The following is a 26881-nucleotide window of genomic DNA, read 5'->3' as shown; positions in this document are numbered from 1 at the left end:
GGAGCAAACTCAGCTTTTCTATAACTACGTGACCTTGATTAAGTCACTTCACTGCCCAAGTCTGTTTCCTCATCAACGAAATGGGGACACTACTACTAAACTCATGCTGGAAAGTGCAGGCAATGTACATGGATTCTTCTTAGCACAGCCCTGGCAGCAGCAGGTGTTCAGTAGTTCCTTCCTAAAACCCAGGGCTTCCACGAACATGCATGCAAATTACAGCGGGTCATTAATGCTCAAAGGATTCTTGTGCGATACAAATGACACTGAATGTGAAAATGTCCTGTATACTGCATAATGCTTCATGAATTCAGGGATTAAATAATTCAATTTAAACACCAACAACTGATGCATCAGGAAAAAGTATCATGACACACAGGAAATTATGTACTGTTGCCCTTGTCCACAGATGTTCCCCAACAATAAGGAGATGACAAATCTGGTTCCAAAGATCCTTTATTGAGACCTATTTAAAACACTTCAGCCCTTGATTCAAATAAACTTCATCTCAGTTGACTGACTGGCCAATCACTGAGCTCAGTGAAGGCTTCATGGAGGCAAAAACACTCCCCAACTACAATGACATCAAGACACGTTTCTGAGTAATGCAAGAGTGAATGTACTCAGGGTCTCTGTCCCATCTTCTTCAGGGTTCGATTGAGCTGGAAGAGAAAGAAAAGCAGTCAGATACGGGGGTTTCACCAAACCTTTTCCTATCGTGTGCATCCCAGGCCACCCCTCCGATGTCAGGAGAGGAGTCTCTGATGCAGGCATGGGTGTCCGCTATGTCCGTGTAAATCCTCGGTGAGGTCCTCCACCTGACATTCTTATGGCCCCACACAATTCATGCAGATTGTTCTTCTACCTGCCCTTCACACCCCCTATATCGCTCTGCCCATTTTATGGACAGGAAAGGGACTCAGGGTGGCTCGACCTGCCAGGACTGTATTATCATCCTGCAGGAGTCTGGCAGCATAGATGACAGCATAGCAGTGACCTCTGCTGGAGGACTCAAAAGCACCAGGACACAGTGGCTCTAGCTATGGCCACAGAAAGTGACCCATAAGACTTCTCCAAGGGCAACACGTAGAATGCACCAAGTTTGTCAAAACAGAACTTCATGGTCTCTGCCTGCAGAGACTGGCCAGACCTGTCTAAGTTGGAGAGTAACTGCCAAATGGGAGGGGATGGGTAAGAGCAGGCAGTGAATCCACCCATATTAGGAAATACTAGGAAAGGAGAGGAGCGCCTGCCACCCGCAGAGGGAGATCTTGGAAAGAGATGCTCCAGAGAAGGCTGACACAGCAGCTCCTACAGGCCCACCCCCACGCCCCAAACCCCAAGCAGCCAGCCAGTCTAGCTCAGAAACTTAAAGGGCCAATTTCAGGCTTTCTTGAAATTAGAAAGGAGAGGAGAAAAAAATACCTTAAACTCCCCACCCAGTTCCTAAACTCTGCCTACAGACCCCTCCCTCAGACCTCCTACCTCTTCAAATTTGTGAATCTGCCGGATGAAGAAATCCCCATAGCGCCTGGCGACCTTGGTGTCTGCGATGTGGATCATGTCCTATGGGAAAAGCAGTCAGAGAAGAGCAGCAGAACAGCCACTTACGGACTTTCAAGTAACAGTGATGCTGAGTGCTACACGAAGCCCCACAGTGCTTCTCAAAAACAAGAGGGGGGAAGACCCTCTGGAAGAGCGTTACCAATTAATAGCAACTCTTTCTAGAGGGCTGTATTTTTATTTTCTTCTTGTTAACTCATTTATTTTTATTTCCTAGTCTTGTTAATGAACATGAATCTTTTGGCAATAATAACATTTAAAACAGCATTTTATTCTCATACACTGTTTCTGAGTATACAGTTGCAAAAAAATCAGTATAAGGTTGCAAATTAAGTCTACATTTTAAATTGGTTTTTAGTTCAAAATATTCTATTGAACACCACTTTACTTGTAAATTCCTACATAATCTAGGTTAAGACCCAAGAACTTTCTGAATCTCTTTAATAGACTTTTTTCAAGTCAAAGATGAAAAAAGAAAAGGCAAAAAAACCCAGAAAGCAGCATTTTGCCGAAGATAAACCTGAACCAGTATGAGAAACAATGATAAAAACAAAAACATACAATTAAAAACTTCTTCATGTAGGGACTTGAAATCATATTATTAACTCAACCTGAATATAACTTCACAGTAAAATTTTACTTGTTAATAACCAAGCTGCTAACTCTGGGGAGAAGTGTTTTATGCCATCCAGACGGTTGGGACTAGTTCAGCCGGGTCACTTAGAGGCAGGGAGCAGGTTACTGACACCGCCAAAGAACGTGTAAATGTCAGGTATTGAGAACAAATCTGAAAAGGACTTTAGGTAGTTGATGTGATACTGCAGAGGACAGACGGTTTTGATTTTTAAACACACAACTTAAAACAACATTGAAAAACTTCTACTACTGACGTGTTTCTACTTTTGGTGAGTCTGTTCAAGGCAGGAATAGCCAAGTTCTGCCAAACACCAAGCCTTCCAAAAGCCATAAACTCTAAAATGAGAGGATCTGGTTTAGCAAGATGAGCTTCCAGAACAAACTATCCAAACTGATCATGCAATTCCACAACTAGGTGCTCTATCCAAGAGAATCTGTTCACACAAAATTCGTACACAAAAACTCACAGCAGTGTTATCCGTGATAGCCAAAATGTGAGAACAGCTCAGTTATCCACCAACTAATGAATGGATACACAAAGTGTGGTGTATCTAAACAGTAGATTATTATTCGGCCATTAAAAAAAAATAAAATACTGATACGTGCTACAACCTGGATGAAACTTGAAAAGCTGCTCAGTAAAAGAAGTCAAACTTAAAAAGCCACATATTTTATGATTCTATTTTTAGAAAATGTCTAGAAAAGACAAACCCACAGAGAAAAGCAGATTACTGACTTGCCAGGAACTGGGGGACAAGGCGGAATTGGGAATGCTGCTAATGGGCAGGGAGTTTCTCTCTGGGACGACAGAAATATCGTGGAATTAAGACAGCGGAGATGGCTGCACAACATTGTGAATATACTAATAATCACGGAATTACACCCTTTAAAGTTGTGAACTTCGTTACGTGAATTTTTTCTTTAAAAATTGTTGGCAAAAAGTAGTATGCTTAGACTAACACTCTTTTTTTTTTCTCAAGTCCCATCTTAGCTGTGCTAGAGCTCATTTTCTGCCTTTTGTAAGGATAATTATCAAGAGCATTAACATCCACAAAGGTGAGAGTGGCTCAAATGACTTATCAGTTTCCTGTGCATGATTATTTTTTATCTCACAGCTTCAAAGTAAGCTTTGTATATTGGCTTGATTGGTGGTTGTCATTAGAACATGGGGCTGAGAGTTAATTTTAAAAAGCAGTTGTTAGCAATGCATAAACACACACACAGGCACGGTACAGGTCTTGTGCAGTATTTGTCTCTTAGGGTTGTGTGTGTACACATGTGTTACAGACCAACACATTTTCTGAAAATAACCAAAAATGCAGGATATTTTTAAAAATTTCCCCATAGCATCAAAGAGCTGACAAGAGAATTAAAAAAACATTTAAGAGAAAACAAATCATTTTATGAGGAAATCACAGAAGCCCCTTCTGCACTGAGGGCATTTGCTAATCCTAGAAAACGTGGGACAGTCTAACAGAAGATCCTCCTTGTCATGCTGAGATTCTAAAGAGTTGTATCCTCAGCCAAAGGTGGTCCAGAAGTGAACTGCCATCCCATTCTTGACACCAAGCAAAGCTTGCCAAGGGTGGCGGGGGAGAAGCATAAAAGAAGAAAGAGAGCTCTCTCTGAGATGTGAGTCTTCTGACAATCTACAGCCTGGGTTTCCCACCTAGCTGGTCTGGGGACCTCAGGCTGTGAGTTCAGTCTGTGGTGGCCCCAGACTGATAATATCCCCAGGCACCTTGAAAAGGCAAAAGCAAATCCACTCTAGAGGAACAAATATTCATCCTAGGCTTCAAAGAATGTCAACTAATATATTTTCAAGGACAATGAACCACATGTGGTTAAAAAAAAAAATAGCCAAGCACATAAGGAAATACTGCACTATTAGTTCCAAAACAAAGAGAAAGCAAGAAACAGAACTAAAGAGATGAACAGGGGTAGAATGTTCAATCAAAAGATAATTATCTGAACAGAGTAGACAAAAAGATGAAAGAAGGGTTTAAGAGACACGGAGGACAGAGTGAGCTCTAACATACATTAGAGAAGCACTCCAAGTAACACATCTCCCTGGAGGCTGACCGCAAACAGGAAATATCTGACTCTATTCCCTCCCATTTTAGTATAAAAGCAGCCTGAATTCTAAGTTGGGCAAGATGGTTCTTTGAGACACCAGTCCACCATCTTCTTGGTCTCCTGGCTTTCGGAATACAGTCGTCATTTCTTGCCCGCCTCGCTCCCAAAAAAAGAATTCCAGAAGGGGAATAGAGCACAAAGAATATTTAAGAGTTACTGGCTTAGAATATTGCAAAAGAGATGAAGGATACCGATCTACTGATTTTTATCAGTCCATATCAGGGTTCCGAACATGTCTGAATAGAACATTTTCTTCCCTTTTGAGTGTATGTACATGGGGCAAACAAGGGTGTGTGTGTGTGTTATTTCACGGAAAGAACAACTGTAGGCGTTCAGCACATTTTAAGTCTGAAAAAACTCACTTGAGAAAACAAAACAACTTAGTCCTTTAAAAAAACCTCATTAGGACATTAAAACGTCCAACTTGAACTTAAAATCCAACAGTGAAAACTAACACTGCTCCTCAACCTGCCTCCCTTTCTGAGGGGGAGCCACTGTTATGCTGCTTGTGCAATCCTTCCAGAAATAACTCTTTGCATATACAAGCATATACAAATGTGTCGCTTTAAAAAAAAAAAACTTGAATGGACTGTTGACAGCCACTCTATAAAACCATATGTGTACTGTTTGTAACAGATAAACACCACCCAAGTGTCCATCAGCAAAAGACTGGGAAGACTGCAGTCGATAACTGCAGTAGGTGCTGACTATCACAGAACACTAAGCGTGGCTGAACGACTGCGACACGTGACGATGCTGGATGGTGATTCTCTTAAATATAATGTTGAGCAAAGGAAGCCAGACACGAAACAGTACGTACCGTGTAACTGCGTTATATGATGTTCAAAATCAGGCAGCACCAATCTAGGGTGGCTGAAGCCAGGATGATGGCTTCCCACTCTAGTACTAAAGTACTTCCAAGTCTACAAAGCACCCTCCCTCCTTCTTCTCCAACCTCCCCCCCCACCACAGCCTCCTCCCGGGCCACTCCAGCCACAGTGCAGCTGACTGGGCTTGCTCCTGCCTCAGGACCTCAGCTCCAACTGCTCCCTCTGCCTAGAATGCTCTTCCTCCAGATATTCGCTTGGCTAATTTCTTCACCTCCTTCAAGTCTCAGCTTCAATTTCACTTCCTCAACAAAGTCTATCCTGAGCACCTTACTTAATATTGCATCCTGTGCCTTCCACCACCGCCACCCGTACCCCACAGCACGCGGCAACTGCTAAGATACTACAAGGTTTGCTTAATTATAACCTTATCACCTATCGTTTTCACACCAGAACACCAGCACGAGGGCAGAAATCTTTGTTCAATGATATGTCCCAAACGCCCGCAACAGTGGGTGCGTAATACATAATAACTGCTGAGTGGATGAACAGACAGTGCCCCAGGAACCTAGCTCAGGGGCAGCCATACCTTATCGATGTAGAAGTCAACTTCGGAGGCTGACTGAAATTCGCCATCTAGAGCGGAGATGCCACTGGTCCACACCAGGTTCTTCATTTTGTGTTTGAAGACAAGAAGCTGGATTCTGAACTCCTGCTCCGTGAGGTCCAGAAAGCCGGCCAGCTTGGCCACAGGCATGGTGGTGTAGAGCTTGAGGAAGCTGCGGATGGTTGAGAGCTGGGCCTGCTGCTGCACCTCGTCAGAAAACACCTTCAGCTGCTGCAAGAAGGGCTCCTTGTGGTAATTGGGGTGCACATTGTCATAGTTGGGCACTACAGGTGACAGGAATTTGGGGCAGGAGTAGCTGAAGAGCTCCTCATAGACCTGCGGGTCACCTTTCTGCATGCGCAGCATCTTGTCCCCGTACTTCTCCCGCAGCTGGAGGTGAATGCTCTCGTCGATACGCATGGGGTACATGGTGAGGGCGATGGCCAGCAGCGCGTGCATCTGCTCATTCTGTTTGTTAATCTGGGGGGTGGGCAGAGATTAGTGCAGGGTCAAATGAAACGGACTGTGAGGTCCTCACTGCCAACGTGGCCCCCTCACCTTCCCAAGTACACTCTGCACAGACCTTCTGACTTCCCCCTTTGTCTATATTATACCCATCAGTTAACCTTCCCAATGTCTCTCCCCATCCTCCCTCCAGCTCTACTGAACTCCTGGCCTATTCCAGGTCCTCCTTAGGATTCTTTACTGGTACCTGTCTCGGTCTCTCCAGTCCACCCACATATCACTGGCAGGTCAATCCTCCCACACCAGTTATGATCAAGTCACCCAGAAACCTTTTTTTTTTTTTTAATTGAAGTATAGTCGATTTACAGTGTTGTGTTAGTCTCTGGTGTACAGCATAGTAATTCAGTTATACACACACATTATGTATTATACACGCACACACAGCCCTGCCCAGAAGTCTCTAATGGCACTTCATGCCTACAGAGAAAACATTCAATACTTTAGCTGGGTACTGAAGGCGACATCATAATCCGACTCTCCAATTTGGCTCCTCCCTTGCCTTCCAGCCCATGCTGCCACATGTCCACACTTCCAAGTCTCAAACTTTGCTCTGCTTAGAAACCTCCTCCCAACTCCATGCATATTTTGGATCCATCCTCCTCCAAGGCAAACTGCTTGAGGGCAGGACCCACATCTAACTGATTTTAAACACCCACAGCACAGTGAATACTTAACAAAATGTTACTGAATAAATAAATGGGGGCACTGTTGAATGATAAAAGTGAAACAAAAGATATTATCCTTATCATTAAGGTCAACTACCTGAAGTGACAGGTGTAACAAAGCAAACTACTAGAGTAGGCTACCCATAACGCAATCATCCTATTGAAAAAGCATACAAAATGGCAAAACTTTGGAAGGCTTTTCCCAATACTGTTGGCATAGTTGTGCCAGCTGGCCGAGGCCTCCTTACCATCTCATATTTGTACGTGGTCCTCTGGAACATGCTCTTGGTTCTCTGGATGTAGAGGAGGATGTTGGCAAAGACCCGGATGGCATCCTGGTAGCGACGCATCATCAAATATGCAAAACCGACATAATAGTATGTGGTAACCTGGCACTCGGGCACACGAGAATACATGCTCTGTGGAAGGAGGCAGAAGCAGTGTCCATGAGTCTCAAGACCAATTTATCCCGGATCTGCAAGTCAGCGGGGCCTAGTGTCAGCTGAGGTGGAAGCGCTAAGAGCTCCCCGCAGAGACCCTGAACTACCCAGAGGAAGCCCTGGCTCTGGAGGCAGAGGCTCTGTGTGCAGACTGGCCATTTACTGATTAAGTTCTGTGACCAGAGGACTCCATTTTCTTAGTTATAACAGAAAAGGGTGGGACCAGGTAACTCTAAAATTTCTCACAGCTCTAAATCCCTCCACACCCCACTTATGTATTCTTTCTTGCTTTCTAATCCTTGCTTTTCCAAATAAGCCCTATAAAGGAAGGGACAGATGAGAGAAGACCGAGAGACACACACGTCAAACAAAAATATACCACTTTCCCGTGGCCAGGAAAAAACACCACTACCAATCATTATCCACACCATCTTAGAACTAAGCAAGTCTTTTGTTAATTCTTTAGTGAAACTTGAAGAGCAATAATCTGCCATTATCATTCTGGTTTGAAAACAGAATCAAAAGACTGATGAATATTTTAAGTGTTATTAAGCACCAAAGAGAAACCACTTCATCCAGGTTCAGATTTTCACTGCAGTGGTTTCCCCAATTCTTATATTAATTACCAACCGACATGCAGAGGAATTCTCTTTTTTCTCCCTGAAATCTGTCCTAATAGATCAGAATTTCTCTTAAAGCAGACAGACTTTCTGGCTCTGGGAAGAGGGCATGAGGAAACAGGGAATTACCTTCTTGTTCAGTTCGATATTCTCCAGCACCTTGATGGCCTGGTAGTAATCCCCCAACAGGGAGTGCAGACGCAGAAGCCCAACCAGGCTGAAGTACCCAAGCATCTTATAGAGGGAGTGCCGTCCATACTCCCCAGCCACACTCTCAGGGTCACCTGCGAGAGACGCACAGACACTGTGAACATTTCAGCAGGGGCAGGTGAAGGCGGCCAAACCTAACCCTTGACTATCACTCAGTAAACTCTTCACTGCCAGTCTCTAAAGCTTCCTGCAATAGGGAATCACTCTGCCTTTGAAGGAATACCAAGAAACAGGGCACCTAGCCTTATGTTAATCTTAAATTTACCAACTTAAGTCACATGAAAGGAGACAGCAGCCTCCTCCACACTACACCTGAGAATATGAGGGGATCCCCCACCACTTGTCAATAAGAGTTCCTGAGCAAGGCCTTTCTTTTCAGGAAGTCCATTAGATCACAGCTATCTTCCTAGTAATACTAAGGTACTATTTGCTTTCCTCACTGAGTTGACACTTGCACCCATGGTGCAAAAACAATGCTGGGTAAAACTGCTGACAACTCAGCATCAATCAGGCAGTGGCACTAAACTGTATGGTCGGCACTGTAGTCTTTACCACCACTCACTTGCAGTAAAAGAACCAGCCTTTTTTTTTTTTTTTGAGAGAATGACTGACACACAAGCTATGAGCTATGAATATTTAGATCTGGGTATTTAGCATACATTATCTCAAAAATGAATGAAGTAAACCTGTTAAGACTTCAACGAAAACAACTGACAGTATTTGCTACCAATGTAAACCTGAGCTTTTAAGCGAAAATTAGAATTTTATAAAACTTCTATCCGCCACTATGAGCTGTTAACCAAATACTCATCTGATGAAGTTGATGATGAAAATTGAACGGATGTGGTTTTAAAAAATTGTATAATAAAATATGTCAACATTTAGACAATCTTGCTAGCTCAATGAATCAGTATTTTACGAAACCATGCATGGCTAGAAGATTCATTCAAGCTGCAGTATAAACCAACAAACCTAAACAGAACAGAGTAAAAGTTCGCTGATAAGGCTTCAGATTCCACACGGCAACTAACCTGTATGAACCAAAGAACAGCCACGCTACCTGCAAAGGCTGTTAAATTTCTCCTCCTTGTCCCATTAAATATCTATGTGAGGCTAGATTTCCCTCGGATACTTTAACCAAAACAGCATATTGCAACAGACTGAATGCAGGAGCAGGAGACTCCAGACACAACATTGTAAAATGACTATAACTCAATAAAAAAATGTTTAAAAAAAAAATCACATCAAAAAAAAAAAGCAGGAGACTCCAGCTCTCTATGAAGTCAGACATGAAAGAGATTTGCAAAAACGCCACTCTTCTCACCATAACAACATTTTTACATAGATAAACTTTGTCATTCTTAATCTTGAAAGAGTGTAAAGCAGTCCTCACACAGAAGGTCTGAATGGTGCTTATCTACAGAAAGGCCCTGGAGAGGCAGTAGAAGTGCTTACAAACGCACGTCTCAGGAAGTGCTGGTTCAGCCTGGCATACAACAGACTGCCAAGCCCAGTGCCCCCCACATCAGCACTCGGCTACGGTCCCCACCCAAACACTAAAGAGCAGCCCATGACCTGAGAGACGGCGGCTCCTCGGCACACCTGTGGCCTCTACTCTTTAGGAACCGACGGCGAGCGGCACTCACCCCCGCTCGTGTACACCTCCAGCTGCCGGTTGATGTTGGACTTGTCCACCAGCGAGTGAAGGACGTTGAGGACACTGTGAACATTCCAGATTTTGGGGTTGGAACGAAGGAAGTCAATCTCCTCCTCCGACTTCTTGGCGGTCTTACAGCGGTACTGACTAAAGGACTGAAACTGTCGAGGAAGAAGGGAAAGATGCAGCAGTGGTGCCAGCCCCAGAAGCACAGCCTGAGTGCACAACGCTGCGGCTGCTACTCCCGCTAAGCCGTTCTGTAAACATTTGTTCTCTCAAAGCCATCTTTTTTCACCCCCGCGTTTGTTTTATGAGGGGGAGGTAATTAGGTTTATTTACTTATTTATATTCAGAGGAGGTACTGGGGATTGAACCCAGGACCTCGAGCATGCTAAGCACACGCTCTACCACTTGAGCTATACCCTCCCCTCTCTAACAGCGATCTTTGATTAAGAATTTTGTTCATACTGACTATGTTCCTTATTCCACAGCTAACTAAAAATCTCTAAAGTGAGCAGTAGTTTGTGGAAAAAAACATTCAATTTGGCATCCAACACAGCCTAAAGTTAGTTAATGTCTCTGGGCTTCACTATGTAGTCAACCTGGCCACCAGAATCAGGTGGCTTACAGCAGATCTATTCTTACGTGGCTTTGCTGTGCCAGGGTTGGGATCATGAATGACATGGTAGGGGTGGGGTAGGTATCTGCATGTGCGTGTCTTTCCTTCCAGAGCTGACCATCAATTCGCCAGTGTCAGGAGCCCACTCTAAGTCACCTATGTTCCAATCGCAGAGCCTGGCCTCGTATAAAGCCCATACAGGGTATATATCACAGGTATCTGTTTGGGGCAGTGGTTCTACCCGGGACCAGCCCTGGGCTGGCTCATCCATCACCCAGAGACTAGCACAAGAGACCTACTTACTCAATCAGAATTAAACGCTCCCTGGTTGATTCTGGTACACATGCAGGTTTGGAAACCAGCAGCTTAGAATCTAGGTCCTAAATAATGTAGAGTACTCATCAACTCTAAAATATCATCTTCCTCTAAGAGTGTAGGAGAAAATGTTTCCAAACTTACAATAAACAAAGAATAGTATCCAGAATATAGGAGTTCTCGTAAGCCAAAAATAACAAGATCATCCAATAGAAAAATGGACAAAGAATACTGATGATAACTTCAAAGAAAAACAAGCATGGTAAACTAACAGGGAATACTCAGATCTCTCTAGTTACCAGAGAAATGTAAATTTAAATGATTACTCTTTCTTTTCCATCAAATGATAAAAATTAGACTGATAACATCCACTACAGAAAACCTGCTCTCAAACACTGCTGGGAGTAGTGTAATTTGACACATACTTCTAGGGGGGTAGTATTACTATTTATTAAAATTCAAATTCACTTGTTCAATATCTATTGAGTGAATGAATATTCTATGTCTATATCTAATGAATAGTTCATTGAAATGTTCTATATCTTGATTGTGGTGGTGTACACATTTATCACATCTCATTAACTGTGTACTTAAAATCAGTACATTTTATTGCATGTAGACTATGACTCTGTAAACCTGATTTTTACAAATTTAAAAAGCCAATATCCTTCAGCCAACAATTCTAGTGATCCCTAGAAACAGACTTCTGCGTACACATACACCAGAAGGAATGATACATTCATATCAGGTACACAGCACAAAAGAATAAGGCAGGTCACTATCTAGGTGACACTTTTCTTTCCAGACAATAACTGATGCCTCTGCAAAAGCAAGGAAGGAAGACACTCACTTTATCTGCAGCTTAAAAAAGAAAAAAATTCAACAGTAATAACATATTCATGTATTACTGTATCAATACAGATAAATGAAACTGAGTGGTAGGGAAGAGTTACTCACCCCATGTGGTTTAGCTGGTGTTTTCTTTCTAAGGAGCTTAAAGTGCTCTTGCTGCTAACAAAGACTGGCTGGGAGGAATCACATTTGATCTGCACTGGCCAGTCTTTGTTAGCAGTGAGAGTACATAAACCCCTTAAGAGAACACCAGTTAAGCCCAGGGGATTATGATTACCTTAAGAGGGATGAAGAACCTTAGTACAGATGATCCTCTTTGACTTGCTGAGAGTCAACAGGACTGCCAACCTTCTAAAATTATGCCAAATCACAAGCCAAGGAGCCAGACAGGGCAAACAAGGCCCGTGTGGTTTGTGGCCTTCACCGTACAAAGGCACTAAAGTCTCATCTTTAGCAGGAGGCCTCTTTCTCAAAGAGCCCAAGGAATGCTCTCTCAGCTCACCAATCACAACTTATCAGCACTTTGTATTCACAAAGTCTCTTTGATCCATGGAGCTCAAATAACAGCTTTATCATTAAACATTTCTCCTGAAATACCCAGTAAGAGCTATGCCATTCCTGTAACACACTTGGAAAAGATATTTTTCCAAATTCAATTACTTTATCTTGTTTTTAGTCTATATTATTTTTCTAAAGAATAAAACTGGACTAAAGGAAGGTGGAGAAGAATGATGATTCTGACCACCAGAACTACCAGGCAACATGTCCTGAGTAATTATGCTGGGACAGGCACTGCACCATGTGCTTTACTCAGAGTGCCCCGGCAACCTTCCCAACAATCTGTGTTTTAGAGAAACCAAAGCAATGTGGCTAAGTAATCTGCCCAAGGTCCAGAGCTAGTGAACAGCAAGACTGGAACTTTCACCCCCAGGCTACACAGTTGCTGGATGCTGCGTCTGGCCTGGTTCCTGGTGGAGCACTCTGACATAGGTAACACTTCCATTCTGATTAACATGTTCTATATTATTCTGATCCAGTGTATACATAATCACCACCATCATAATCAAGATACAGAAACTTTCTTTTTTGTAGGTGAGGAAAGTGAGGCCCAGAGAGCTTATGGATCAAAGAGACTTTGTGAATACAAAATGCTGATAAGTTGTGATTGGTGAGCTGCTACAGAGCCACCAGGGGACAGCTGCCAGACTCATATCCACTTCTGCCTGAATTCAAAGACTGAAGCCTGTGTTCTTCCTGCCAGACCACTTCTCAAGGTCAGGTAAGAACCTGGTCAAAGTCAGGAGCTCAACTCTGACTTCCGAGTTTGTACCTGGAGCTCCTAGACCTCCATGACTCTTCAGAAGACCACGACCTGGCAGCCCACCACCATGTGGTATTTCATGCCAGGATGGGACGGTTTTATACCACGTATCTTTTTCACAATACAAACAATGGTAACAGCCGCTCCTTGTTTGGACCAGTTATTTCAAATGAGGCCAAAGCTGGCCAGATACCTGGTAGATGAACTCATCGATGATGTCCCAGAGCCACTGGTTGGGTAGTTCAAGGGGAGCAGGACCATCAGCATCTGTGCAGGGGACCCCAGAAAAGTCAGACTCACAGCAACGACTATGCCCATACAGTAAGGCTGTAGAACGCATTTTGAAATTTCTCTTAAAAGGACTATGAATCACAGGACTTCCCCCGCTTCCCACCTGCACATTAAAATCCTGCTAAAGAGAGCTGAAGGCCAATACCAGGCCTCATCATAACCTCAGACTCACTAAGAATGTAGTTGAAGAGATTGCAGTAGTTGTAATAGGATTCAAACCTCTGCTCCAAGGAGGGTCCTCCCTGTAAAGAAAACAGAGACATCAGGACACAGACACTTAATCTAAATGCGCTCTACTCACAGCCTACCATTGACAACTGAAAACAAATACAGCTGACCCTCGAAAACATGAGAGTTAGGGGTGCCAACGCTCCAGAGTCAAAAATCTGTGTGTAACTTAATAGTCAGGCCTCCATATACTCAGGTCCTCCACGTCTATAGATTCAACCAACAGTAGATCCCACGGTACTATAAATATTTATTGAAAAAAACCTAGGTGTAAGTGGACCCACGCAGTTTCAACCCACGTTGTTCAAGGGTCAACTGTACATGAAAATTGATGCCTGCTCCCTCCTTCTCTGTGTGTAAAGGGCACTCAAGTGACAAGGAAGACAGCTCCGTGCTATAGCAGTTCAAAGCGGCACTGAATACCTGACTACAATGGTCAGGTTTTATGTCAACAACCTTAACTGACCGCAGAGCGCATGTCGATTTGGCAAAGCAAAGTAGGGAGGGGAAGAAGTTTCAGGAAAAACAGGACTAACATAAGTAAAGAAATAAAATTGTGGTGTTTGAAGGTTGGGGAGTAAGACAGACAATACTACATTGGGCTACAATGGGCCAGAAAAGCAGAGGTCTTTTCAGTACCAAAGAAGGATTAAGCAAATCTACCATCACGTTTTTGTAAATAAAAGCTTAACTGGAACACAGACAGGCACACTCACTGTCCATGGCTGCTACAAAGCTGAAGAGATTTGACAGAGACACTACAGCCCTCAAAACCTAAAATACTTACTGTTTGGCCCTGTACATAGAAGGCTGCTCACCCCTGATCTAGACTTCATGTTGCTGGCAACTGAGAACCACTAAAGGTTTCTGAGCTGGGGAACAAGAATGGTGTATTGGTGATGGAGTAGAAAGAAGACAAGTAAAAGGCAGAAAGACGACAGACTGAAGACTGGAGTCTTAGCTCCACAGCTTACTAACTGTGGGGTCTGACAAGGTATTTAGTATCTCTAAAACGAAAGGTTATGAAGTTGAAGTACCTAACATCGTAAATACTCTTTTAATGAAAAACCTCCCTGACCCCGGGGGTCTAAGACTGGTCATGTATGTGAAACTGCCCCATCTGGTACCTAGCACAGAGGTCATGAGGTCAATGAGCTTCTGCTGAATCTTCATCTACAGACCAGAGGGAAGATTAGAGGTGGCAAGACCATCCATACTATTGGTTCTGATGCCATGGTCTTCCCAAAGCCATGTTATACAAGGCTAGATTCTCAGCCCAACCCACAAAGTACATGAGCCATGCCCTCAATGGTAGAAGGGAACCTTTACTTTCTGCCAGGTAAGGTAGTCAGAGAGCTAGCTCGGTGGGATGCAAGAAAAACACGGCCACCCTGCATTACTTTGGGAACAGGAACTCCTCCACCTACCACCACTGATGGTGGCCTCTGTATGAAGGCAAGAGCTCTAGTCCGGTCAAGTGGTCCTCAGGGAGACGAGAAGTGACTGTGAAGCTGGGAACTCTCAAGATGGAAATACTCTAAGGAGGCTGTGGTGCCAGTTTCTTTCATTTACACACACAAACATTCCAACAATTAACCAGTCACCATCAGGGATGAGACAGTGGATCAGAGCAATGAACACGATGAAGTTGGTGCCCTGGTGGAGTTTACCCTCTATTGGGAGAAGCAAACAAAACCCAAACAAACAAGTCAGACAATGTCAATGAGTAATATGTGTTCTGAAGTGCCACAGAGTATGGCTAAGAGCCCAGGGAAGGAGGGAAAGGTGTAGGAAATGAGACTGGCAAGGAAGTCAGGGACCAGATGAAGCAGGACCATAACTAAGACTTGGGATCTTATTCTACATATGATGGGAAGTCATGGTCGGACTGTGAGGAAAGGGGTGACTTGATGAGAATACGTTTTAAAAGGCTCATGCTGGTTACCAGGTTGAGAATAACCTTAAGTGGGCAAGAATGGAAACTGATAGCAGGTGAGCAGTTATGAAGTAACGCAGGCAAGAGATGATAATGCCTTGAACTGGAGTAGGTATCTGCATTTTTAAAAGACATAATGCTATATGTGCACTTTACAGACTACAGTATAGTGTAGCTTAACTTTTGTATGCACTGGGAAATCAAAAAACTCATGTGACTCGCTTTATTACAATATGTGCTTTACTGCAGTGGTCTGGTACCAAACCTGTAATATCTCCAAGGTATGCCCGTAAGTAGTAAAGATGGTATTTTAAGAGACTTATGGCACTCCAAAATTTAGAAACCAGGAAGAGAAGACACCAGCAAGTGCCCAACGTTGGAAGAGCAGAAGAAAGAAAACTGATGTCACAGTAAGACAGGCCTCGGTTCAAGGAGTTTTACCGTTTACTAATCGCATGAATTTGAGAAAAAGCAACCTCTTTGCACTTCAGTTTGCCTACTTCACAGTAGACAACTGTGTTCTGTGGTAAAAATGGCACAGTTTAAAAACTGCAACAAATGTAGATACTCACACTGACTTTGGCATATATATGCCTGTAGTATAATTCTTTGTACAAAATCAGGAAGACAGCATCTGAAAGAGATGGCAGAGGGGTGCTTCAGTAATCCACAAAACAGTTAGGGTCTTCTGGCAGTTTTAGCCCTTGGCAGGTTATAAAGGAGTAATCGTGACTTCAGAGACTAAATGACATCTAAACTCTTAACATTTAAATCCCAAGAATATATGCAACAAAAAAATTCGTTTCCCATTTCACTCTTTCAATCTCATCTTAATCTCACTCAGGTCCATTTCCCTTCACTATTTAGCTATTTTTGCCATCCAGTTGCTTAAATAAACCAGGACATAAATAGTAATGGCTCCCTGGAAGGTGATACGACACTATCAAAATTACAAGTAAATGGGTTTCTTTGACTTAGAGGTTTTATTTTAAAAACGATACAACCATTAAAAAGAAAGAAGAAAAAAAAAAGAAGCTCTTCAGGTGCCGATGCTGTGCGGAAGTTAGCATACAGGTCTGAGGCTTATCCTTAGAAAGGCCTGCTAGTAAAGCTGGTCCTTGGCTGGTACCTGGGAACCTAGATTTCAGGAGGGTTCCCACCATCCTGGTAAGGGTGGACAGAACAGTGCAAACAACATGGTTTACACTGAACACCTGCTTTCTTTCTGGCAGTCTAGAATTTCAGTTCATGCTAGGTAGAGGGTGTGCCTACATGACCAGCCCCTAATATAATCCCTGGACACTGAGTCTGTAATGAGTTTCTCTGGTAGCCAACTTTTCAAACATGTTGTCAAAATTCTTTGATCAAGAAATGAACAGCATTCCATGTGACTCCACAAAAAAGGACTGTTAGAAACTGGAGCCTGGTTTCCTCTGGACTTCATCCTATGCACCTTTTCCCTTCGCTGATTTTGCTCTCTATCCTCTGGCTGTAAAGGGATCACCTGATAGGTCTGCTGCTGTGGGTATGACTGACTCTTATGAGTCATCCCAGCAAATCATCAAAACTGGGGGTGGTCTCGGGAATCCTAGAGACACAAAATGCTCTCCAAAAATATAATAAATTTTAAAAGTGTAAAGGGGCATCTATTTAGTCTACGGAAAAAAGGGACAAGTTTTTCCCATTTGCTTATACACGCAGAGAGTACCACGGGAAGGATAACCGAGAAACGGTTAACACTAGACAGCTCCAGAGAGAAAAACTGAAAACTTGGGACGAAAACGGGATGGGGATTTTTATACCAAGTCTTTTACACTATGAGTCCTGTAAATCCTTACCTGTTTTAAACTATGTATTACGGGACTCCTGTTCTTAACATACACAGCATTACATTCTTTATAGGCAAAATATTAAATAGAACATAAGGTCTGGGCAACATGGAAACAAGTATTTCTTTAAGAGTTCTCAAAGTAATGATGATGATACTAATGTTAAGTGTCCAAAAAACCTTAGCTGTAACAAAAATGAAAGACTTGTACATTAAAAACTACAAAACATTATTGAGAGAAATTAAAGAACTAAACAGATGAAAAGACATCCCACATCCACGGATTAGAGGACTCAGTATTACTAAAATGGCAAAATTCTCCCCAATTGATCTTCAGACTCAACATAATCTCTATCAAAAATCCAAGCTGGCTTCTTTGCAGAAATTAACAAGCTGGTCTTAAAATTCATTTGGAAATTCAAAAGCCTCAGAAGACCCACAACAATTCTGAAAAAGAACAACAAAGCTGGAAGACTTATACTTCCTAACTTCAAAACTTACTTCAAAGCTACAATCGAGACAATGAAGTTGAAGGGGGAGTGGGGTGGGAAGGGACAGACTGGGAGTTCGAAATTTGTAGATACTGACAGGCATACGTAGAATAGATAAACAAGATTATACTGTATAGCACAGGGAAATATATACAAGATTTTGTGGTAGCTCACAGCGAAAAAGAATGCAACAATAAATATATCTATGCTCATGTATAACTGAAAAATTGTGCTCTACACTGGAAATTGACACAACATTGTAAACTGACTGTAACTCAATTAAAAAAAAGTGAAAAAAAAAAAGGCAGCGCAGTTGGTATAAGCATAAGGATAGACATGTATCAATGAAGTCAAACTGAGAGTCCAGAAATTAACCTTTCATTTACACGATAACCATTTTCAACAAGGGAGTCAAGACAACTCAAAGGAAAAAGAAGAGTTTTTCTGAAAACTGGTACTGGGACAGCTGGATATCCACATGCAAAAGAATGAAGTTGAATCTTCCTACTTCACACCATATATAAAAGACACCGTCAGAAAGTGAAATGTGAGAGAAGGCCAGAGAGCCCATTTTGGAGCAACTATAATGACCCCAAAACTTACAGAGCAAAAAGGAAACAAGTCAAGAGAAAAATCTCAATTTTAGCTTTCAGAATGTGTGAAAGATCTCTGTCCCCTCTTCATTTATTCAGCTTTCACTCAATAAGTTAGTTACTAAAAGTCTACCACGTAGCAAACCCTGGGGAAATAAAATGTTGATCAAAACAGACACAGATCGTTCGAAGCTTTCTAATGACCCCCCGTCACAGGATCCAATCCAGCACACAGGACACAAGAGCTCACACCTACCGTTGCCAACCTGTGGAGCAATGGTTTCAGCTTCAGGCCAAGGTGTATTCTTGAAGAATCTTTCAGTCAACTTGGTCCAGCTGAAAACCAAGCAGAAATGTTCTAGAATTCCAAAATAGGAACAACGTGAGAAGAGGCAACCCTCACATTTTACAGATGAGGACTAAAGCTCAGAAAGGGGAAGAAGTCACAGAAACAGAGTGAGGACCAGAGTTTCCAAATCTATAATTTTCCTGAACCAATTCTATACCTCAGATAATCTTTCTTAATATAGTGAAACATTTCTTATACATCAGTCAGGCACCCACCAAACTCTTCAGGATCATCTCCTGCCTCTGTATCATGAACTCTTGTCATATTTCACTGCTTACTGTTCCCTGATTTGAGAACTACTTTTCTGATACCCACAACCCCTGCCCTTAGCTTTCCACTTCCTGGAGCACAGTGCCTCCTCTCCTTCTTCAAACATGGAAACTAATCAGTCTGTTGCAGCCTGATGCCCTAACAGCCATAGAGCATCCAACTCAAACACTGCTGCCCAAGATGCTTCACAACCATACTTCCTTGAAGGCTTTCCTGTTCCCAACCCTGACTGACCCGGCTCACTTCTAATGGTCATTACACAAGGGCAGTCCCCTCAAAACTGGAAGCAACCACTTAAAGCTCGGCTCATCCTGATCTGCACTGAGAAGTTGTATAGCAGTTTAGAAATTAGGCTCTGGTGCAGACTGTGTAGGTTCAAAACTCAGCACATCCACTTAGCTAGCTATATGACTTAAGTGTTGTGTGTCCTCATCGATAAAATGAGGAAAACAACAGAACCTGCTTCATGGGGTTACTGTGAAGGGTAAATGAGTAAATACGGGAAAAGACCTCAGAACATTGCCTGTTCTATACTGATCATACCTATAATTGCTATTATAATTATTGATAGTGATGTTATTATTTCAGGCTTTATACAAGTTCTGGGGATAGAGTCCAACAAAATAACATATTCCTAGCTCCCAAAGAATCACAGAAACCTCTTGGACATTCTCTTTAGAGAGAAATGATTAAACATCACCCCTTTTTAGGGACTGCATTACTAGGCCAGTCCCACCTAGTAGGAGGTCATTTTAGCTAGTGGCCCATACCTGTTCTCATAGATGTCCTGGATCTCATATACCTTCTGGTCAATGACATCACTGGAGACACGACTGGCCTGTAGCTCATACACCTTCTGGTCAATCAAATCTGAGACAGTTTTGTGGAAATATTGGATGAAGTTTTTGATCACTTCAGGGATCACCTGATAGGTCTGCTGCTCATACTGACGTTCATAGGCCAGATCCTGCTTTGGGTCTCCTAGAGATTGGATATAATAAATGTTTCAAATCCACATACATGATATGACAAAAGGGCAAAACCATCCCCTAAAGTCTATAAAATTGGATATAATTCCCTTTTCAACACTCAGAAATATAAATCCTCTCCATGTCACCCCCAACCCCCACTGGCCTATTTCTTCAGAACATTTTCCACTACTTAAAGTTATTTATTTACTTATCGTTTCCCTCACTAGAACCTAAAGTCTGTAAGAGAAAGAACCTTGTGTGTCTTGTACCCAGGTATACCCTCAGGACCTGGAACAATTGTGTATGCTGGGTGGGGTGGGGGGGTGTGGGAAGGAGAAGCAAGTAATAGGCACTTAATATTTTTTGATTGAATGAATGACTGCCATTTTTCATCTGTATGACTTGGTGCAAGTCACTAAACTCTGTGCTCAGTTTTCTCATCTGTAAGACGGAGACAACATTAGCTTATGTACTTTACAGAACTGCTGTAAAGACTAAATGAAATATTTCACACAAAGTACCCAGCACAACTCATGGCACTAAGTCAAATCAAATTACCATAACAATTCAGGAAACCTCAAAAACAGTCCAAAAAAGATTTCATTTGGACTTGGTTTGAATCGCTTTAACTTTTCACAAGATTTTCTTTTTCAGTTAACAGTTTAAACAAAGAAACTGCAGCCAGGACAGTTATCCTTCCCTTTTGAGACTTTGAGGTGGACCATGAAAAGGGCCTCGGTTAACAGGCTCTACATCACTCTCCTGCTGAGAGCTAGTAACTAACTCCAAACCTGGACCATCAAAACATAGTTTTAAACAGGTGCCCGTCAGAACTGTTATGAAACATTCAAGAAGGTGCCAATCCCTATAAGTACCCAGCTAGCCGACAAACCTGTACACTCACCTGTGTGCATATCATAGTCGCCCGGGTAAGCATAGGGATCATAAGCAGCCTATTAACGGAAGAGACAAAGACAACAGTCACCAATTCGTGAATCTAAAATGCTCGTCCTAGGTTCTAAGGATACAAAGGTGGATAAGGCACAGTCCCTGCCTTTGAGGAACTCACATGACTGTGAGAAAAGAGAACAGACAACGACATTACGGCGTTACGGGTGCAGCTAAGTAGAACAACACACAAAAGGCTGTAGGAATCAGCGGGGTTTGACAAGGCTGCTCGCCCAGACCATAACAAGTAAGAATTTAATTACAGAAACACAGAATCCTACAACCAGCCTCCGTACGGAGCTTGGAAAAGGAGAGGACAAGGGGACTAGACACGAGGTGGGCGGGCCGAGACTGGGCTGATGAGGAGCCGGGAGCTGTGGGTGGCAGCAGCATGGGGACCGCGCAGGCAGGAAGGCCGGCTGAGGCTGGCTGCGGCCCGCGGAGACTCCCAGAGAGGCCCGAACACCGTCTCCCGCAGAGCCCAGCATCCAAAGAGCCTGGCCCCGGTCGCAGAGCCCAGCACATGCTTAGGGCCAGGTTACCTCAGACTCGTAATCATCAGCGGGATAAGACATGGCTGCGGCGATCGGAAACCAGGCCGGAGAGGGCGGAAAAAGCGGGCCTCACTGCTTCTTGAGGCCGGAAGTCCAGCCCCTCTCGGGCCCGCCGGGAAACCGGAAGCTCTTCTGGGGCCGCCGGCAATCTGAGACAGCCATGTTGGGAAGGGCGAAAGCGACAGATGGCAACGTTACTCTTCTTTCTTCAAATAGAGGCCCCACAAAGGAAGGTGACTCTATAGCACTTGCAAAAACTGTGAAATAAGGACATGAAATGTTTCGGCGTAATAAAGGATGGGCAAAGTAAGACAAAAATAGAATACCACACGGAAGATGGCTGACAGCGTCTTCGGGCCGACCACTCGTGTGAAGGAAAATTCGGATACTGGGGGCCTGATCACGGATTGAGGTGTAAGCGGTTTGCCTGCAGCGAATAACGTCTTCAAACGTTCCGGCCTCAAAAGTCTAAACTTACTGGGTGTAAAAAGTTGAGACTTGGTCCAATGCAGTAAGAGGGCTTTGGGAAAAGGCGCCCCTTAATTTTGGCTATAAAGTTTGGAGCAGGCAAAGATGAAGACAGCTGTGGTGTGAGGAAGTAGTGGTGGGACCCACGCACACTTATACTGAGCTATCACGCTGTGGGTGGTGGTTGGAATCAGGCAGTACCGTGGATTCGACTCCTGGGGAAGCCTTAAAATTAGGGATGGGGTTATAAAACAGACCAACCTAAACCGGTATGTCGGTCAAGGGCCTTAGCTTAAACATTTACAACGGCAACGCCTCGCTCTGTCTCCTTGTGCCGCGTTTTTGCTTTACGTTTTAGGGCGCCTGGAGTCCCCGGGACTCTCGGCTCAAGGAGGGTACCTGGCAACGTGCTTAGATGGTCATATATTTTTGTAAAATGTGCAGAAGAAATATTTTGTATTGCAATCGCTTAGAACCTCTCTCTACTCCGATTTCTCCTCTGTCAGACTTCCCCGTATGTCTAGTGGCCTTTGGGATTCAGTTAAAGAAAATCCAGTTGGCAACATTTGAGTTTTGTAGGATATGTTTATGTGATAGTTTTCCGTGTGTAGAATATACCAACCACCTTCTGTGATCAATGAGTGTCCTCAATGAAAAGAGTATTTAAGGTTAATCAGAGCACTAGATAGCTTGAAATTACCTGAAATCTTACAGTTAATATATGACAAAAATTTGACACAGGTTGACAAATCAACCCTCAACCTTGACAACTCTCAAAATGTTAATGACATTACTAAAAAAGAATTGCGAAGTCGGAAATTTTCTACATCATCAATAATTTAAAAAATTTTTGAACAGGCTAGAGGAAAGACTAAATTACCTTCCATTCCCATTATGAAAAATGACACAAAATTGTTGTTATATAAAGAGGTAATCAAAGCTTATCCAGCCTTAAAAAGAAAAAATATTATGGAGGTGTTCAAGAAAATTAAATTCATTTCTTTCTGGATTTTGTGATGTTTATGTTGTCATCTTTTTAAAAATACAAATTGCAGTTTGTAATTGCAAGATTTCTCCCACAATTTACGTTGTGATTTCTTGTTCTAGATAAATATTCTCCTTCCTTCGTAGTTTGGTTTTGTAATTTTCTGTTCTTTATTCTTCAAGTAAGCTTCACTCACCAGAAATGTGGATCCCTTGTTTGTAACCATCTAACATATTTATTTATTTAGGACTTCCCATCTCTTCCAGAATGTATACTCTACATAGCATTACATAGAGAATAGTAAGTGTTGTGGAAGGACCTTCCTCACTGGCTACTCTTTTTTACGTTCCTTTGTTGATTCCTCCTCATCTCTCCCATCACGAAATAGTGGACTGGCCTTCCTCCCTGGGCTTGGTCCTTGGGTCTCTTCTCTGTTTACCTTCCCTCCCTGCGTGGCTTATCCAGTCCAGTAGATTTAAGTACCCTCCATATGCTGTTGTCTTCCCACACTTTAATCTCCATCCCACACCCCACCCCTGAGGTGGACTCATAGCCCATGTAAGTACCTGGATGTCTAAAAGTCACCTCAAACTTAACACTTACAAACCAAGCTTCTGATTTTCTGCTTCAACCTCATTCCTCTCCCGTTCTCCCCATCTTAGTTAAAGGCAACTTCATTCTTTCTGCCCAAAGCCTCAGAACCACACTTGACTTACGTCTTTCTCACACCACACAGTGAATGCATCTCCATTTGGTTGGCTCTACCTTCAAAATATTCCCAGACTCAGTTCTCACCACCTGGCCTCCATGATGCTAGTCCTGGCCACTATCATCTCATTTGTATTGTAGTAGCTTCCTCACAGTCCCTGCTTCCAAGTTTCCCTATTTGTAGAATTGCATTTGAATGGGAACTTAGGACCTTGCTTGACAGCACATTAAGTCTGCTTAGAGATACAACTTCGACTTGAAAGCAGATGGACCCACATTATAGACTATGACATGTCCGATCACAGGGTGATTTTGCAAGGCTCCCTTGTTAATGGAAAAGCAGTACTTCAAAGGGAAAGAAACTGGGCAGAACAAAGCTCCTGGAATAATTTTACCTGGGAGAGTTGCTGAGAGGGTTTGGCAGCTGAAAAGCTACCCTATTTCTCTTGATCTTCTTTTGCTTGGGATTTGAGGCAGTAAATTCTGACTCACAGAAGCCCTAAGTTACATTTGATAGTTGTCCTGTGTTCTTCAGCTGTTATTTATTTCAAACACCTCACCTTCCCAAGAATCTTGAGTCTGTAGTTCACTTACTGTCCTGCTTGTTTCACTCTCCTAAGATGATCTCAGAAGCCCCTGCCCACCACCCTTTGCTGCAGTAGTACATGGGCCTTGAGAGACCAGTAGCTGAGTCTTTACAAATCAGAACTAGAAGTGTCTTTAGGGATCATCTGGTATAGCAGTCCGCTAGACAGAAAAAAACATTGCAGTGGCAGGCTATTTCCTGAATATATGTTGAACTGTAGCCTTCTTTCACCGTGAACATTGAAGACTATTGTTCTTGCCTACAAATAAATATTCACTTACTTTTCTGAAAACACAAGGCCCTCTCTCTGCAGTCTAAAAGATCAATTCTCAGATTGCTAAAATTGTAATTGCCATGCTACATATCTTGATGGGGGTGGTGGTCACCTGAGTGTATATATTTGTCAAAAATCATCGGCCTTGTTCACTTAAAATGTGGGAATTTTACTGTAAATACTTGATACCTCGATAAATTTGATTTAAAAATTATTGGTATAATTAGGGGGATGGAATAGCTCAGTGGTAGAGCATGTGCTTAGCATGCAGGAAGTCCTGGGTTCGATCCTCAGTACCTCCTTTAAAAGTAAATAAATAGATAAATCTAATTACCTCCCTCCTCCTCAAAAATTAAAATAAGTAAATTTAAAATGAAATAAAATACATTTTTTAAATTATAGGTAAAATTAACAACAAATAACTAACCAAAATTTTTTGGAACTTACACAATAGACAAAAAATTCGACTAAAAGGGTAAAAGCATAATTCTCGTATCAATAAAGAGTAAGCTTATTTAATCGTTAATGAAGGAAATACAACTTCATAGATCCAAGTTCCAGTCTAAAACCCTTGAGGCTAACTGGGTCCACATTCAACCCACACCCTATTCTTCCAAGATAACAATAGGTTCTTGCAACACACAGAGGGTTGGACTATGTAATTCATACTTCAACAAAGTTGATTGAAAAATTAGAAGTAACAGCCACCTCTAGATGTTCAGGGATCCTGTTCAAATTAAAAGATTTTTGACAATGCAAACATCTTAGTAGACCAGATGGCTTGAGGACCAGACCCAGTGGTAGGAGGAAGACACTGCTTATAAAGATAATTGGGCCAAAATCATCAAGGGTCTTGATTGCTAGGATAAAAGATGTGGACTTTAACAGGCAGATCCTAGAGATTTGTAGAAGATTGTGTTTTAGGCAGCAAGGACACCTTGGATTCTACAAAGAGGCTGGAGGGATGAAGACTATTTTGGAGGTTATTACATGGGAAAAGGGGAGATATGAATAATAAAGTTACTTCAGGGTACATTCATCAGGAGTGAGGTATAAATACCCAGATGTCACTTAAATTCTCTGGAGGCAGGTTCCAGTAGGCTTTTCCTTAAAGAGAGCAGTGTGATGAAGAGAGGCCTTTTCTGGGTTCAAATTCCAGTTCTTCAACTTTCTAGTCCTGTGCCACTGACAATTTATATAATATCTCATGACTACAATTTCCTAATCTGCAAAGTGGGTATAATAATATCTACCTGCTAAGGCTCTTGTGAAGGAGAATTAAAGGAAATATGACAATGATAATATATATCAAGCATTTGGTAAATGGTACACGCTCAGTGTTTATTTCTTCCCTCTGTTTACTTCTAGCTACAAGTGGATTTGGCATATGTCCTTCTTGGGCATGGGGCAGAGGAGGAGAGTTCAAATAAACACCATTTTTCTCCATAAATCAAATGATAAACCTTACAGTGGTGTTCTGAGAGAACTGCAAAATCTAAAAGTGCTTTTCAACTATCAAAGATTACAGTTTCACTGAGTTGAATAACAGGAAAGAACTTTTGCCTGGACACAGCCTTCCATTCAAGAGCTAGGTATCCATGAACAAGCCTTATCTCTCTGGTTTCAGCCCCTCGTCTATAAAATAGGGATGGTCCTCCTTGCTCACTCTATATAAGTTTTTGTGGTATACAGGGTTGTGAAGATTCTTACAAAAGACTGCACCGTGAGGGGTTGCTAAGCTCATCGTTAGCTGCCGAATACCTCCCTGTTTCCGGCTGACCTCTACCTGACTGTGAGCGTCTCAGGGGGCACCAAGTCTGATCCTGTGTCTAGGACCTAACATAGAGAATTAACTGGCTCAGTGACTGGCTCTCCGACTAAAGTGTCACTCTGGTGTTACTATGCTTAATTATATAATTCTTTGTAAATCAATGATCAACTCCAGGGTTACTGAGAGAGCTAAAGGGATCTATCGCATTTTGAAGTTACTACTCTGCAGTTCGTGGTGCTAGCCCCACATTTTAACATATTCTTACTTTCCTACTTACATTACGCATTTGTGGAAAGTTCTTTCTTTTCTTTCTTTTTACGTTCATTGATTTAAAATTTTTCTTACCTCTCTATCCCTTTCCTTTGGTGCCTTCACTTTCCTTTGTTGATTGGCTGCACATTATCTTAACGTGATTGGCTAGAGCAGCTGCCCGTTATCTTTCCCATGATCCGATGGGAAAAATGGGAGGGGGAAGTGTCTTAAACTCAGCTGTTTTATTGGCTGCGGTAGGGACTTACGGCGAGGGCGTAAGCAACTCAAATTTGTGATTGGCCCTAGTGTCCGTCAGTCTCGGTGCCGGAAACCAGCTCTATTGCCCATTCTATGCCCGATTGGCTGTAGGGGTTTAGGCTCGAAG

The 26881-nt window shown here is 42.6% G+C and overlaps 1 protein-coding gene across 2 annotated transcripts; it reads right to left on the bottom strand.

Annotated features, from left to right (window-relative positions):
• Nucleotides 1-438: 438 nt before the first annotated feature.
• Nucleotides 439-26648, bottom strand: EIF3L (eukaryotic translation initiation factor 3 subunit L). Of its 2 annotated transcripts, XM_072973490.1 has the most exons (14): nt 26590-26648; nt 21441-21709; nt 20855-20903; nt 19750-19960; nt 18617-18696; nt 16021-16082; nt 13457-13526; nt 13187-13260; nt 9876-10047; nt 8149-8303; nt 7208-7378; nt 5752-6249; nt 1486-1566; nt 439-662 (listed from the first exon to the last, which is right to left on the bottom strand). In XM_072973490.1, exons 2-14 carry the CDS (start codon nt 21471-21473, stop codon nt 624-626), a joined length of 1695 nt encoding a protein of 564 aa, XP_072829591.1. In that variant the 5' UTR covers nt 21474-21709; nt 26590-26648; the 3' UTR covers nt 439-623. The 2 variants fall into 2 exon arrangements, with proteins under 2 accessions (XP_072829591.1, XP_006207129.1); XM_006207067.3 differs by lacking the exon at nt 26590-26648 and having other exon boundaries at nt 21441-21812.
• Nucleotides 26649-26881: the final 233 nt, after the last annotated feature.

The sequence above is a fragment of the Vicugna pacos genome, chromosome 12, assembly GCF_048564905.1.
Source record: "Vicugna pacos chromosome 12, VicPac4, whole genome shotgun sequence".
Taxonomy (NCBI): Eukaryota; Metazoa; Chordata; class Mammalia; order Artiodactyla; family Camelidae; genus Vicugna; species Vicugna pacos.
Note: the sequence above shows the minus strand (reverse complement) of the source record. Positions and strands in the feature narration are given on the sequence as shown.

What these genes read in the sequence shown, in the direction of transcription:
- EIF3L (XM_072973490.1), bottom strand. Translation starts at nt 21,473, where the DNA reads ATGTCTTATCCCGCTGATGATTACGAGTCTGAG. An exon ending in CTGATGATTACGAGTCTGAG is followed by an intron (nt 20,904 to 21,440) that starts GTAACCTGGCCC and finishes TTCCGTTAATAG; the next exon opens with GCTGCTTATGATCCCTATGC. An exon ending in TTGACTTCTACATCGATAAG is followed by an intron (nt 1,567 to 5,751) that starts GTATGGCTGCCC and finishes CTTTTCCCATAG; the next exon opens with GACATGATCCACATCGCAGA.